Genomic DNA, 17,375 nt, shown 5'->3' on the forward strand with positions numbered 1-17,375 from the left:
AGAAAAAAAGTCAGAATTTCGAGTTTGCATGCAAGAAATAAACTTGCAATTCTATTTTTTTTTGCAATTGCGAGTTTATATCACACAATTCTGACTTTATAACTCACAATTGCGAGTTTATATCACACAATTCTGACTTTATAACACACAATTGCAACTTTATATCACACAATTCTGACTTTATAACACACAATTGCAACTTTATATCACACAATTCCGACTATATCACACAATTGCAACTTTATATCAGACAATTGCAACTATATATCACACAATTGCAACTTTATATCACACAATTCCGACTATATCACACAATTGCAACTTTATATCACACAATTGCAACTTTATATCACACAATTCTGAGATAAAAAGTCAGAACTGTAAGATAAAAAGTCGCAATTACCTTTTTTATTTTTCATTCTGCGGCAGAAACAAGTTTCCATAGATTAGTGTCTATGCTTAATTGTTGATTTTATTTCATGCATTTGCAAAAGCTTTCTTTGTGTTACAGTCACACCAGTTTATATATGTTTAGAGATTTTTCTAATCAAATTGCGATTTAAAAATGTCTAAAATGATCGAGCAACACCAGAGGGTTAAATGTCAAACACACGTGTGGAAGAGTGTTTTAAATGTCAGGTGTGTATGTATTAAAATCCGATCATATTTCAGCTTCTGCAGGGGTATTTGGTGTTGGCTTTGTCTCTGTTGCTGTGGAAGCGCTATGTACTCAATCTCCTTCCAACAACCAAAGCGCAGAAAACAGAGCAGAAGGGCCAGGCTTCGCTGCAAAGGCTGCTGGGATACATGAAGCCATTCAGTGGACGCTTTGCAGCCGTCTTCTTCTTTGTGGTTATATCTTCTTTAGGTAAAAATGTCATACACACAGTCGAGGGCAGAAGTGATAATTGTTTTTAATGACCGTTTAAGTTCAATTAAACCATCAAAATATGAGGGAAATATTTTATATATTGAATATTTTATATATTTATATATTTTATATATACTAAACTTGGTTAAGGTATTTATCTGACAAAATTATTGGGCAACAGGTTAAAAAAATGCATAGAAAAACAAAAAGCTGACATATTTCATTGCATTCATGTTTCATAATATTTCATTGGTTCTTTCTTGTTTTCATAATTTCTGGTAAAAAATGACCTCCACACAATTTGGCATGTTTCATCGCGTTATTATTACAAATAAAAAGAATCACTAAATATGATCATCCTTGTGGAAATGATATAAAATTTAAATATTATTTGTAAAATATTTTGTTGCTATTACTACATTACTGTATTGTTGATGTATTATTTGTTTATTTAAATCATTACATTTTTATTTTTATTTTTATTTTTTTATACTTTTTTATTATTATTTATTTTATTTTTTAAAAATATTTTTAGACCCATTGCCTAGACAATACATAATGCCCTTTTATTTATTTATTTAAATTTGATTTAACTTATTACAATTTGAGTAACTATTGTGTTGTTAATGTATCTTTCTATTTTTTCTTCCTGTAATGGCTTTATGATCTGTAAATAATTACCTTGAAATCTAGCCTACTGTGTAATTTAAAACTTATATAGTCTGTCAAATGAAAGAAAGTTAAATGTGATCGCATGTCACTTTTAGTTTCACTTTGGCCAAGTTTGCTCTCGTAATTGTTCAGCACACAAAAGCATGCCAAGTTTGCAAACACAATGAACACAGAGTTTTCAGCAACTTATTGATTCTTCCAGATGTAGAGATTGCAGAATAATTTGGGTCAATAATGATAAAGGTTGTTTCTTTTTGTCTGTAAGCAAATTAGAAGATAGTACATGCGTATTTACATGCATATTGTCGCACAGGTGAAATGGCCATTCCTCATTACACCGGTAAAATGACAGACTGGATCATGAATGAAGACGAACCTGAGGCCTTTAACCATGCTATCACTGTCATGACCCTGATGACCATCATGAGGTGAGACCACACAGACAATCTAATGTTCAAAAGTTTGGGTTTAGTGAGACTTTTACTCAGCAAGGACACATTAAACTGATCAAGACACAAAAAAATCCTTAAAAAAAAATCCAAATATGAAGAATAATCATAAATGTTTCTTGAGCATCAGATCCTCATATTAGAGTGATTTCTGAAGGATCATGTGACACTGAAGACTGGAGTAATGATGCTGAAAATTCAGCTTTGATCACAGGAATAAATTACACTTTACTATATATTCACATAGAAAACAGCTGATTTACATTATAAAAATATTTAATTTTTTTTAACTTTATTTTTTATTAAATAAACGCAGCCTTGGGGAGCAGAAGACTTTCAAAAACATTTTTAAAAATGTCACCGACCCCAAACTTTTGAAGATAAACACCTTAAATGCATTAAAGATAAAAGTATTGTATCTATTAATAGTAAATTATAACTTTCCTCCCGTTTTCTGCAGCGCCGTGTGTGAGTTTGTGTGTGACCTCATCTACAACATCACCATGAGCCGAATACACACGTCCATCCAGGCGCTCGTCTTCCAGTCGGTGCTGAAACAAGATATTGCGTTCTTCGATAAAGCCTCCACAGGTAAAACTGCAAACAAAGTCCATTAGTGCTGTTTTTTAACTTTATCATATGTTGCTGATTCTGTCTTGATCATTTTAACTCATGCCGTCACTTTTATTTTTGTATTTTTCAATTAAAGCTGTATTTCATGGTAAATAGAGACAATGCCTTTAAAATCCAGCTTTTTGAAGGCAGATTTGTGTCATCTAGTAGAAAATTATCTGCAATGCCATGGTGTAACCACTAGATTGCTATATAGCTGTATATAACGAGGCTTTAGACATAATTCAGGGTGTTGTAAAAAGTATTAAAAGTTGATAAATCAATTTAGAGAAAATGAAGGCCCTTAAAATATATTAAAAAGTATTTAATGCCAGTTTCCAAGGTGTTAAATTTTGTATCATCTTTTCATTATGTATATTTGTCCAAAGAATTGTATTAATTTGTCAAGTAATTCTCTTGTGCTTTCGTTCCCACCCTTCTGAGTTATGTTGCATTGATAAGGAGGTGTCACAAACTAAGACTTGTTTAGTTGTGCTATCTTACAATCAATAATAATAGTTGCGACGAGGTCTTAAAATGTATAGAAAGAGCCTTAAAAAAGGTCTTAAATCCTGTATATACCCTGTAATTACTTACTTTTATTATTATGATTCTAAGGGCCCTATTTTAACGATCTGAAACGCAAGTATCAAACGCGAAACGCAAGTAACTATGTGGGCGGGTCTCGGGCGCTGTTGCTATTATACCGGCGGGATAAATGACTCTTGCGCCCGACGCAAATCTAAAATGTGTTGGTCTGAAGTCGCTTCATTACTCATAGGTGTGGTTTGGGCGTAACGTGAAATAAACCAATCAGAGCGTCATCTCACATTCCCTTTAAGAGCAGGCGCGCTTGTTCCATGGCGGATTGCTATTATAACGGTGGATTTGCAGGAGCGGTTCACAGCCGAGGAGACCGACGTTCCCGTCAGGGCCGTAAAACACAGAGAAGTGACATTGGGGATGGAGAAACACACCCAGATTAGCTTCGGTTAAACAGGCGTATGATAATTTGGGTAAATGTGTAAGCTAGATTTATGCCTATTTTCCACATCTTCATGGACACAACAATGATTTCCCTCGTGTGGTAATATTGTTCCTTGTAATAATGTATGGTTTGCAAAATTGGAACTGCTACGTCTGTGTGTAGATGAGAGAAGCAAAGTGTGTGTGTGTTGTGCTCACGCTACATTGATTATGGCCAAGCATGCGCCCTTAAAATAGCATCTGAATAACATGTGCAACACGCCACTGACTTTAGACGAGGTTTCTCCTGGTCAGTGGCGGAATTGTTTTCTGAAACTGCAAAATAGCACCAGGGAACGTTTGCGCCGGAACACGCCTCCTCTTTTCCCTGAACTGCCCCCGGGAGCGCAAGTTCATTTCCTAGTTTACCGACGTGCTTCTGTGGAGGGAAAAGTCCGCTGTGCGTCGGGTGCAAAATAGGAATGAAACATGCGTCGCTGTACGAAGTCAATTGCGCTGGGTGCGAGATAGGGCCTGATGACTGTTTAGTTGTGCTATCTTACAATCAATAGTAATAGTTGCAAAGAGGTCTTAAAATGTATAGAAAGAGTCTTAAAAAAGGTATTAAATCCTGTATATACCCTCTAATTACTTACTTTTATTAGGTTGTGGATTTGGATATATATTTAGACATTCTCAATGACAACTTTTTGTCAAGGTTTATATATTTTTTGTTTGAAATGTTGATTTGAAGTGTCAGTCAAAAGACATTTAACATGAAAATTCAATTGAGATGTGACGAATTAAAAGGACTTTTACCGGTTTCGTGTTCAGGTGACATCGTGTCTCGCATCACCACCGACACCAACACCATGAGTGAGTCTCTGAGTGAGAAGTTGAGTCTGCTCATGTGGTACTTCATGCGCATCCTCTTCCTCTTCGGCTCCATGATGCTGCTCTCCGCCAGACTGTCCATCTTCACCGCTCTCGGCCTCCCCATCATCTTGGTCATCCCAGAATTTTCCGGCCGGTTCTACCAGGTAACATTGATATTAATTTTATTCATTTTTGTGACGTCCCGGGTGAGAAAAAATTGGAATCTTCAGCTTTTATTCAAATGTTATTATTAATATTTTGTAAGCATATTGGGTAGTTGTGCTTGGAGTCGATTTTTTTATTTGCGATAAAAACGCAATGAAATTTTTAACACGTGCAAAAAACGAGAGAGACAATGAAATAGTATTAACAGATTATGTCGTAGTCAATGTTTACTTTTTCCTGTTTTTCCATGCTTTTTTTTTTTTTTGCATAGTAAAATATAACCTCTAGCTATAGTTTGGCAAATCATTTTGTCAGATAAATATCTTAACCAAGTTTAAATAACAACATTTTATCACTCCATAAATCAGAAAATACTATCAACAGCAAGTTTTTAAAGAGTAAAATGTTATATGAATTACCGGTAGACGAATAATAAATTTAAAACTAAAACCATAAAAAAAAATTGAAATAAAATAAATGTTAACTGAAATAAAATAAAAAGTAAAGAACTTAAACATATTTTATTTCAGCTGGTTGCAAAAGCAAAAGTTTTTAATTTGAATCTAGTTTAACTTGTACTAAAATAATTAAATAATTAAAATTAAATAATACTAAAAAACTATATAGACATTAACATATATATATATATATATATATATATATATATATATATATATATATATATATTAAAAATTACAAAAACACACAACAAAATTACTTAAAAACTAACCCAAAAAAACAAACAAAAAAACGGATTCAATATATTAACAAAATCTATAAGAGTATCTCATTGACTTGCAAAACTTCAGAATATAAATCTACTGATGCAAATAGATAAAGTGTGATAAAATATGCATTTTTGGATGTTTTCAGAAAGTCAAAATACAATCAAAATAGGCCAAATTTTAAAAATCGACCAGTTCATGAAAAATCAATGGTTTCGCCTATTTTGCCTTAAGACTTCTATGATGTAAATAAACCATGCACAAAACTTTCACAATGACTTTCAGATCAGACAGAAATAAAATCAAGCAGCTTTTTCCAAATGTTGGGATTCTTCAGAAAGAAATGCAGATGTTTCCAGTGACACCTTCATATCTCAAGTTCATCAAGTGTGCATTTGTGTTGATGTGTGCTAATGTTTCCCCCTCAGAAACTTTCTGCGCAAGTGCAAGAATCTCTCGCGAAAGCCAACGACGTTGCGACGGAAACGTTCTCCTCCATGAAGACGGTCCGGAGCTTTGCAAACGAGGACGGAGAAACCGAGAGGTACAAGAAGTGTCTAGAAGGCACGTACGCCCTGAACAAAGTGGAGGCCGCTGCTTACGCTGCCTCAACGTGGACCAATAGTGTGAGTTTTGTTGGTATAATGCACATTTTTACAAACCTATTCTATGCATTCTGTGCACAGTATTAATTTTGAACACATGTGGACCACAAAACCAGTCACAAGGGTCAATTTTTTTTGAGATTTAATAAGCTTTCCATTGATGTATGGTCTGTTAGGATAGGACAATATTAGGATGAGATGCAACTATTGCATAAATCTGGAATCTGAGGGTGCAAAAAAATCGAAACATTGAGAAAATTTCCTTTAAAGTTGTTCATTTATGTTCACAATTGTGCTGCATTCACTCACAAAAATACATGTTTTATATATTTACGGTAGAAAATTTACTAAATATCTTCCTGGATCATGATCTTTACTGAATATCCTAATGATTTTTGGCATAAAAGAAAAATCGATAATTTTGACCCATACAATGTATTGTTGGCTATTGCCACAGATAAACCCGTGCGATTTTCAAATGCATCCTGAAGTCTGAGTTTGAAATCCAATGTGCATTTTTCAGATGTCCAGTCTGGCTTTGAAAGTCAGTATACTGTACTATGGAGGACGGCTTGTGACAGGAAGTGATGTCAGTAGCGGTGATCTGGTTTCCTTTGTGCTGTATGAGCTTCAGTTCACATCAGCGGTGGAGGTAATCCCTCAAAATGTTTATTTAAATGAAATAAATGTATGATATTTTAGTTCTATAATGTTTTTTATGTAATATTTTGTATTTTTAGGGGATTTTATGGTACTTAAATTATATTTACGCTGTATTTATAATCCATTTATTCACTTTTTGAGCATAGTCCTGAAAATTAAATTTCCAATTTAAACTGTGGTAAGTCTTGAATTCTTTAGAGCACAGATTTAAGTTTAAGACGACACTTGGCAGATTATTGCTGAAGTGAAAAAAGTTTTAAAAAGTGAACTTAACTTAAGTTTATTTTTACAATTTTTATATGAAATATATATATTTTTTAAAACGTTTTACTCTGAAACTGTGAGAAAATCAAAGTCATATATCTAAACAAATCAAAATTTGAGGTTTATATCTCAAAAAATGAGCTTTCAGTCAGATTGTGTTCGACTGCAGTACCAAACGCTTCCACTAGAGGAAACTCGTCTCCCATTCATTTCCAATGCGCTCATTTTTGACTTATTTAGTGTGACTATTTTTTTTTTTTTCAGGACCATTTAACCTGTTCGAATCATGTCCATGATTTTTTTGTGTTTACATAGCAAGTGCCAAAACCTTTATCAAGTTTCGTACCATTCCAATGAAGAAAAAAAAAAAACAACAACAACAAATGTACATTTTTTTGGTCAAAAATGACTGAAAAGCACCAGAATCCGCTCACAACAGCCTAGCATTGACTGTTGCATGAGAAACCAGCACTGTTTTTTTCTCCTCGTCCAGTTTGTGGCTTGAAATCCCTGCCGCTTGTGTCACAGGTACTGATGTCCTACTGGCCGCATGTAAAGAAGGCGGTCGGTGCTTCAGAAAAGATCTTCGAGTATGTGGACCGAAAGCCGGATGTTCCTCCAGACGGGTCTCTCGCTCCTCATAATCTAAAAGGACACGTGTGCTTCAGAGATATCACCTTTGCTTATCCGAAGAGACCGGACACAGATGTGCTGAAGGTGTGCAAAGCTCCTATTATATTTCACACAATTAAAAGAATTATGTTTTGCTTAAAGAAAATGAAGAAAATTTGTATTATGACACTATATGAGAACGAAGCACATTTTAATGCTTTAATTACTGTAATGCACTGAAGAAATCTCATTCTCATTACTGTGATGGAAAAAAAACTAAATATATTAAAATTGTGACAAATTATGGTAAAATTAATTAATAACAGTAAAATTATGGAAGCTTGTTTCCACTTCTGAATAAAAAATAAAAAGGTACTTGCGACTTTTTATCTCACAATTTTTCTTAGAATTGCATGATATAAACTCACAATTGCGAGTTATAAAGTCAGAATTGTGAGTTATCAACTTGCATTTGCGAGGAAAAAAAGTAAGAATTGCGAGAGAAAAAGTCTTGAAAAAACTGTGAGATATTAAAGTCGCAATTATCTTTTAAATAGTTTTTTTCCGTGGCGGAAACAAGCTTTCATACAAAAGCGATGTTCGAAGAGGATGTTTGTTTTCACCCTACTGAAAATCTCTGAAAATATTTTATTTTTTAATTTTCTTTAAGTTTTTCTTACAGTATTTACAACTTTCCTTACATTTGGATGGTACCTGAAAACTGAGTAAAGACATTCAACAATGGGGTATATTGGCTGAAAGAAAAAAACAGCAAAACTGATTTTGTGAAACAGATATTATTATTATTATTACAGTATCAAATATTATAAGAGAAAGAAAAAAGGGGCATAAAAGACATCAATTGTAGTATCAGTGCAGTTTGTTACAAGGCAGTGTCAGCCATCACAGTAGCTGTTTAATTTAATCAGATATATAGTTCTATATTTATTACTCTGCCAGTAGTTTGGGTATCTGATCCGATCAGTTTATACTTATGTTTTTTTTTATTATTATTATTTATTTTTATAACTATATACAAAATAAAAAACTACATTTTACTCCAGAAGTATTCCCAATGTGGTTATTTATTTTATTTTTATTCCTACCATTACTTTTTTTTCATTCCTTATATCTTTCGTATCTCTATTTATTCAATAATTCTTAAGATTTCCTCAAAATATTTTCTATTTTTTAAATATTTTATCTGACAAAATTATTTGGCAAAAAGGGGAAACTACAGCTACAAATAAATGCATAGAAATACAAAATCTGACAGGAAAACGCAAACATTAAAGGGGTCATGAACTGGATTGTTTTATTATTTTATAATGTTGCATGGGGTGCCCTTATAATGTTAGTATGATTTTTACATCAAAAATTGTCATAATTTATAAATAAAAGCCATTTTTCCAAGCCTGATTTCAGCCTCAGATTTGAACGCTCAGTTTTAAGGGGCGTGTCTGATGTGAGACTGCAGTGCAAACGCCCACTGCTGTGATTGGCTGACATGCTTGCAATGAAATAGCTAGTATTACATGAACTCTCTCGAAAACTTTTACTACGTTTTTACTAGTACAGCTATCGACATTAACAAATCGTGAAAAATATAGTTTAAAGCATTATATTTAAATCTATTCCATCACATGAAAGGTTGCAACATGATGAGCACTGAGCAGATGACAGACAGTCTGTTGATCGCGTGAATAAAGATCTTATCATTGCAACGCAATTTTTGCACTCTCACAAATGCTTACACCAAATCACAGTAAGAGCTTCGTTGTGTAGTGTAACAGCGTCATTATGTCATCACGAGTTTGGTAAGTGTCCAGATTAGCTCTCGCGGCTCGCGCTGTGCTGTTTGATTGACAGATTGGGCGAAAGGGATCGTTCTTTGATCGCTTTCTGTATAAAATTTAATAACCGTTTAAAAAATATTATTTTCATAATACTACGAGAAATGATGTGAAGTTGATCGTTTAGTCACTGATGCATAAACAGTATTGAACGATTTTAAGAGAATCTGAACTTGAATAATTACACATCAGAAATCACTGATCGCAGATCAGGCATTAGAATACACATGGTTACTTACATGTTGCTGGCAGATCCGTGTCGGGAAATTGTGATTGACTGATTTAATAAGGTTTAACCCCTATGGTTTAACCATGCTGGAATCCGAAGGAAGCTTATGCAGACGGTCTTCTTCCACAAACAGGCACGCACAATATTTAGTAAACAGCATGATGTTTATTGCTTGTAAGTAGCTCGATCCGGTAAGCAATTATCATGTCGTCCTATGTTATTTAGCATGTTTGGGCGAATCGGTGGGCGGGGCTAAACAGGCCGTGTTGAAGTAGGCGTTGATCTTCTTTTGTGGAGGCGGTGTTTTATCCTCTTTGACGTCATAGTTCCCCACTTTGAAAAACGAGTCGTTTGCTGAGCCTGATGTCTATAAAAGCTTTTATTGGACTAACAAGGTAGTTTTCAGTTCTGAAACTTACAGGATATTATTATAGTATGATGATCTCTTACATGTCAAAAGCTCAAGGAAATTTTGATTTCTCAGTTCATCACCCCTTTAACGACAACACAATCAGTTATTAATATTTAGTTTGTTCTCTTGTTGTTGCTTTTTGTTCATAATTTCTGGCCAAAAATTTGCACAATTTGACATGTTTCATTGTGTTATTATCACAAAAATTGACTCCAAGCATAACTATGCAAAATCTATAATAATATTTAAATAAAGGGTGAAGATGTAAATTTTTCACAGACTGGATATCTGGTTTTGCCACTTCTCCATATTTAATGAAATCTGTGTTGTTGTCGCTTCTAGAGCGTCTCTCTGGAGCTGAAGCCGGGCCAGATCACGGCTCTAGTGGGTCCGTCAGGTTCTGGAAAAACCACTATTGTGAGTTTGCTGGAGAGATTCTACCAGCCTCAAAATGGGCAGATTTTATTGGACCAGAAGCCTTTGCTGAGCTACAAGGACGAATATCTGCATAAGAAGGTAATCCTATTATTTGCTATACACTAATAGCTGCATTTAAGCGAATATAAATAAATATAACATAAATGTTTGCTGACCTTGTTTAATCTCCACCCTCCCAGATTAGTGTGGTGTCTCAGGAGCCGGTTCTGTTTGCTCGGTCTGTGCTGGAAAACATCAGATATGGCAAAGAAAACGCCTCGGATGAAGAAATACGCGCCGCTGCCAAGCTGGCCAACGCAGACGACTTCATCTCCAGCTTACCTAAAGGATACGACACGGGTGAGTCTTAAACACTTGGTGAGTTTCACTATAATCGCTCATGGCGAGGTTAAGAGTGTTGAAGGGGACCTGTTATGTTGATTTAGTTTTTGAGCTCTACTAGAACAGGTTTTCATGCATTATTTCCTCATATTCTCCATTGTTGCGGCTCCTCTCTTCCCAGTCTGTCAGTAACGCTCAGGAGTGTTTCCCGTATAACGCTGTAACTCGCTGCTTCACTACTATAGTACGATCATCCTTGAAGAAATCAACTATAGTCACGACTGTTTCCCGAAACCGTATTGTCCCAAATTGGTCGTTCAACCACGTTAGTTAATGATGTTATGGAGTAATAACTTCTTTTTTAAATTAACGCTAGATGTTTTGCTATAATTACGGACATGCATCTGAGGAATATTTCTAATTTTTCTCAGTTATTTTGCTTTATTTCCAGATTAAATCATAGGCTCGTTCTTACACACTAGAGCTCGTTCACACATGCTACGCTTTAAATCTCTTGACAAACTAAAAGATGTAAATGACATTTGTATGTATTCTATATAAAAGACACAGATTGCACTGAATGTCAGCTCGATTATTTTGCTCAAGATCAGGATTTATTGAGTCCACATGTCATGCAAACTAAAAACTCTTCTTCTAATCACAGGTCGAGATCTGTCGCTCACACACAACTCTGCGAGGCTGTTTGCGAATGTTCGTTGAAACGATGGTTTCGGGAAACACCGACTCGTTGAACTGATGATAACGACGGAAATTGCAAACATAGTTCCTAACAATGCGTTTGGGAAACAGTTTAGTTCCTGTCTCTATGAAGCCCCTCCTCCTGAAAAGCACACTGTGCTCTGATTGGTCGGCTGGAGGAGTGTGTTGTGATTGGTCGAGCGCTTCGAGTGTGTTTGGGAAATGTCCCGCCCCTTACCATAACCGCCAGTTTAACACACTACTAACTAACTCAACCAGGCCCCGCCCCTTTATTCTGCATATGAATTATTATAATGAGGAATATTGTGATGTTTGTTCGTTCCCGGAAGAAACTCAAGACTGCAGTGGAGGCGTTTCAGGAGTTCAGAAACACTGACACTGATATAGAGAAGAGCTTTTTAATGCTCAATCAGCAACATTACACACTAAAGAAAGATGAACATGTAAAAAAGCACAATAGGACATCTTTAATAGTACTTATAGTAAGCATATATATATATACAGTAGTAAACATTTTGAAGTGGATCAAAGTTAAACATGAATTTTGAACAATACCCATTCTTGTCTTAGGACGACTTTGATGAACTATTTTGATCCACTTCAGATGTTGACTACTGTATATATACAGTACAGGCCAAAAGTTTGGACACATTACTATTTTTAATGTTTTTGAAAGAAGTTTCTTTTGCTCATCAAGCCTGCAGTTATTTGATCAAAAATACAGAAAAAAATGTAATATTGTGATATATTATTACAATTTAAAATAATTGGTTTTCAATTTATTATACTTTAAATTATAATTTATTTCGGTGATGCAAAGCTGAATTTTCAGGATCATTACTCCAGTCTTCAGTGTCACATGTGACATCCATTCAATCACATGATCCTTTAGAAATCACTCTAATGTTCTGATTTATTATGAGTGTTGGAAACAGTTCTGCTGCCTAATATATTTGATGAATAAAAGGTTAAAAAGAACTGCATTTATTCAAAATATATATATTTTTTTTTTAATATAAATCTTCTTTATTATCACTTTTTATCAATTTAACACATCCTTGCTGAATAAAATTATTGATTTATTTAAAAAAAAATAAAGAAAAAAATTACTGACCCCAAATTACTGACCAGTAGTGTATATTGTTGTTATAAAAGATTTCTATCTTGAAAACATTTGCTTCTTTTTTTTTCTTTTCTTTTTTCTTTTTCTTTTTTTTATTCATCAAAGTATCCTAAAAAAGTATCACAGGTTATGAAAAAATATTAAGCAGCAGAACTGTTTCCAACTTTGATAATGAATCATCATATTAGAGTGATTTCTAAAGGATCATGTGATAGACTGGAGTAATGATCCTGAAAATTCAGCTTTGCATCACCGAAATAAATGATAATTTAAAGTATAATAAATTGAAAACCAATTATTTTAAATGGTAATAATATATCACAATATTACATTTTTTTCTGTATTTTTGATCAAATAAATGCAGGCTTGATGAGCAGAAGAAACTTCTTTCAAAAACATTAAAAATAGTAATGTGTCCAAACTTTTGGCCTGTACTGTATATATATATATATATTTCTGATCTAAAGTTGTTGTAGAGAGTGAGAGGTGTTGTTTGGTGTTCCTCAGACGCCGGAGAGAAGGGCGGTCAGGTTTCCGGAGGACAGAAGCAGCGCATCGCCATCGCCAGAGCTCTGATCCAGGAACCGCAGATTCTGGTTCTGGATGATGCCACCAGCTCTCTGGACACCGAGAGTGAACACAAGGTAAGATGGACACCTTTTGTAATGTGGCATTTTCTGTAAAGCTGCTTTGAAACGATGTGTATTGTGAAAAGTGCTATACAAATAAACGTGAATTGGATTCAATTACGAACAGAGTTACTAGCATTAACACTGACAAATTTTCACTGACTTAATTCAGTGTGGAGAACATAACTGATAACAAATATAAAACGGAGATGCACAAGAGAAACAGATACACATGCCTAAAGAATAATAATAAATAATAAAAATAAAAGAGATAGATGATTTACAGGCAGAAAGTGTCTGTTGAAAGATAATTAAGGTGTCTATCAAAAAATAAATAAATAAATAAATAAAAGGAAACAGATAAAACAAAATACTGCAGAACATTTGCCTTGATATCCGCCTGACTTTTAACGTAAAAGCGGTGCGACTATTTATAAGGAAGGGTTCAAGCGCGTAATGCTGAAACCCTATTGCAATTGTTAGGATTTTCAAAGATTAAAGTGATCAGAAAGACCGAACCGTAAGTCGTTGAGACTTGAAACTACAGCGATTATAAGTACCATCACTCATAACTCGCCCTGGCAAAGGTTTGGGGTATTTTGGATTTTTTTTAAACCTACTTTAGCGAACTATTTCTAGGTTTTTCGCCCAATCGGAACTAAACCAGTGCTGAAATATTGTTAGAAATAATTAGCTAAAAACGTCGAAATTTCAATTCACGTCTAAAACGTTTAAAGTTTTACTAAACGTTTACTAAAACAAACGGCTATCACTCTTGAACGAAATGAGATAATTTCACCAAACTTGGTATACCTACTTTATTTATATCCTCCTGAGACCCAGAAAAAAAAAGTTTTGTGAATTTAGTTTTTTTCCATGTCATCACACTGTTTAGAGCACAATAAACAAATGGTAAAAAAAACATTTTTGAAAAATAATATTTTATTCATACGTTATGCTATGTCCTCTGTAGTGGACGCCAGGACTAAGTTGTTTAAAAAATAAAATGACATGAAATTATGTGTATAGGCAAAAACAATGGGATTTTTTTTTTCAATCACCAATAAATTTTGGGGTTTCAGGATTTTTTCAACCAAAATTTGTATAAAGATGATTCTCAACTATGTTATGAAAGAAATAACGGAATGAATTGATACACCATTTTACTTTATGCAATATGTGGGTAAAATGGCCATAAATGAATATTCCCATTCAATGCAATGTATCTATACACTGTATCTAATTTGCACATTAATGTGTTCTTGGAGCAACATTTAATGAAAAAAGAAGTGTAATAATTGGAGTAATAATTGGCAACATTTTAATAATAATATCTAATATTTCATAGGAATATTGATGTATAATTTATTTCCATATTCACTTGTTGTGTCTCACAAAATGCCTGATAAACATGATGTAAGTCCTGATGTCCTCTACACGTTTGAAATCAACGCCCTGTTCTGGAACAGAAAGCATTTTTTTATTTGAAACCCCTTAACATTTTCCTGAGATGTTGTTTTATGAAATACAATTTGAAAAGTAGTCCAATTTAAATTATAATTACAATATATTATCATATTTCCATAAGAATGCTACATTTGATCACTAAATTAATGTCAGACATTTTTAAAGACCAAGGAGAAGTTGTTTTCATGGTGAAACCTCCAAACATTTGGTGTCTCTGAAAAGTCCTGAATGTGCTCTTTACAGGACACCCAGGTTGTGTCATGTGACATGTATGATGTCAGAGAAATTCACTAAAATATAATGTCCACTACAGTGGACAAAAGTCTATTCTTGGGTCCCAGGAGGATATCACAATTAAAACACCACAAGTTGACCAATGTGCTTTATGAGCTATAAGGCCATCTAGTGGCAAGAGTCGTGAAATATCATGTCCTATTATTTATTTTCCACAAGAGGTCGGCAAAGACACACCCAATGCAAGATATTTTGAGCTGAATTAAAAGGGTTATGCATGAAATTGTGAGTTATTTTGAATTAAAGTTGAAAGAATATGAGGAATGTGCTCAAATGACTATTCATTTATTATTTATTGATCAAATCTAGTAATTTAAAGTAAATAAAATAAAAAATAACAAAGAATCTCCAAGAAAATGTGCATTAAAAAATAGAAAAAATAGAGTTTTGCCTAGCAACCACCCAAACAGCCTAGCAACCACTTAGTAACACAATAGCAACCAAAACTTTAAAAATAGAAAAAAAATAGAAAAAATATTATCAAAATGAAATAAAATAAGCTTTCTGGACAAGAAAAACAACAGCAAAAAAGTTTAGGGCTTCGGGTCATTTTGACCCGCGAGGGAAAGATGTGTTAGAAAGAAGCAAGGGAAGGATGAGGGTTAGAAATGCAGAGATATTCAATCATTGGTGGCTGATTCCTCTTGTCCTCCTCTTCTCTCAGGTGTACAGCGCTCTGAAGAAGGACCTGAAGGATTGCACGGTTCTGCTCATCACACACAGACTGAGCGGCGTGGAGAACGCAGATCACATCGTCTTCCTCCGAGAAGGAGAAGTGGTGGAGGAGGGAAACCATCGGCAACTGCTGGCCAAACAGGGGTACTACGCCGAGTTCGCCAAACAACAGAACACCGCCATCCACCGCAACAACGCAGGAGACGTCACACACACCGACCAATGATCATCTACATCAGCTGTCATGTGATGTCAGCACTAATCACATGACATTTTTTCTACATCAGCACATATTTCTCAGCTGTTGATTCTGCTAGTATTTTTAAATTAGGTGTAAATATCACAAAAACGTGAGTAAAGATATGGGTGAATCTCACTAAAATATGTCCAGATTTCGCCCCCAAATCCATTATTTTGGAAATATAGAAAACTTTATTTTTAAGCCATTTTTAGAATCATTTACATTTTTTGTTATTGTGACGTATTTTTCCAAGTTGAAACAAAATGCATAATGTGCACAAAAACTACTGCACACGTATATTTCATTTGGATATGTATTATATTTCCATTCCATTATGTAATGCATAGTGCAATTGCACAGGTGTGTTGTAAGTTGCACTAAACCATTTAAAAAAAAATTAGTTTGCATGAGGATAAACTAAATTTAAATAGTTTTTTTCAATGTAAATGGCTAACCATTATAATGGCATACCGTTATATATACAGTAGTGTGCAAAAGTGATGTCTGGAGGGGAAATTTGTTTTTAATGACCCTACAAGTTTAATGAAACCATCAAAATATTAAATATTTTATATTTTTAAACAAACAGAAACAATAAACTTTGTTAAGGTATTTATTATTAGGCCAAACAATTATTTGGCAAAAAGGCAAACTACAGTGACCGTTTTTATTTTATTATGTAAAAAAAAATGCATAGAAACTTAAAAAGCTGACAGGAAAAAGCAAACATAACCCGTTATTAATATTTAATTGGCTCTCATTTATTTTGGCAAAAATTATGTCGGCACAATTTGTCATGTTTCATTGCGTTATCACAAATAAAACGATCAACTCCAAGTACAGCTACACATTTTATCAAATTTTTGAAGATATCAATTTTCACTTTTTCAACTTTTGGACACTACTGTAAATAAATATATATATATATATATAATTGAATTGCCATTAAAACCATGTGGGAAAAAAGTTTTTTTTTTCTTTCTATAAACCAAACATAATTTACTTTTTATTTCTGGATAAAATATGTTCTGTTCTTGACATGTTTCAGGAGAGTCACCCATATACCGTTAACCAGGGCTAGTAAATCGCTCGTTAAACATTTTCCCAGCGCTCAAACCATATCTGTCTCTACACTTATGGTTCTTTCTGTTCTGAACTTTTTCTTGGCTATATAAATGATAGAGAATTTTTGGCAGTGAGTTTGCTTCTTTCTTGTCTGAGAAAATCAGTAATATCAGAAAGGTTTGGAAGAAACCGTACAGCACCTTAAAACATCAACCTGCGCCCTTGACACACTTCCCATGTCTTTTTTCAGAAGTGTGTTAAACAGTTTAGAAGCAGATCTTCTAGAAGTGGTAAATAAGTTGAATTGCCATTGTGAATGAAATGTGCTATATAAATAAACTTGCCTTGCCTTATGCTAAGCAGTTCTCCCCCTGTGGCTGATATATGTTCATGTTGTAAATAATAAACATATATTGATGTATAACTTT

The 17,375-nt window shown here is 34.0% G+C and overlaps 1 protein-coding gene across 2 annotated transcripts in view; it reads left to right on the forward strand.

Moving 5' to 3' along the window:
* The window catches only part of tap1 (transporter 1, ATP-binding cassette, sub-family B (MDR/TAP)), a 19,076-nt gene extending 1,706 nt beyond the window's left edge, over window positions 1-17,370 (forward strand). For both annotated transcript variants that reach the window (XM_079894385.1, XM_079894384.1), the window contains exons 3-13: window positions 673-868; window positions 1,857-1,971; window positions 2,453-2,583; window positions 4,405-4,610; window positions 5,765-5,962; window positions 6,465-6,593; window positions 7,397-7,585; window positions 10,317-10,490; window positions 10,592-10,751; window positions 13,084-13,220; window positions 15,631-17,370. In XM_079894385.1, coding sequence (XP_079750511.1) covers window positions 673-868; window positions 1,857-1,971; window positions 2,453-2,583; window positions 4,405-4,610; window positions 5,765-5,962; window positions 6,465-6,593; window positions 7,397-7,585; window positions 10,317-10,490; window positions 10,592-10,751; window positions 13,084-13,220; window positions 15,631-15,867 — 1,872 coding nt within the window. In that variant the 3' untranslated portion in view covers window positions 15,868-17,370. The remainder of the gene's footprint in view (window positions 1-672; window positions 869-1,856; window positions 1,972-2,452; window positions 2,584-4,404; window positions 4,611-5,764; window positions 5,963-6,464; window positions 6,594-7,396; window positions 7,586-10,316; window positions 10,491-10,591; window positions 10,752-13,083; window positions 13,221-15,630) is intronic.
* Window positions 17,371-17,375: the final 5 nt, after the last annotated feature.

Source organism: Squalius cephalus (genome assembly GCF_949319135.1).
Source record: "Squalius cephalus genome assembly, chromosome: 15".
Classification (NCBI taxonomy): Eukaryota; Metazoa; Chordata; class Actinopteri; order Cypriniformes; family Leuciscidae; genus Squalius; species Squalius cephalus.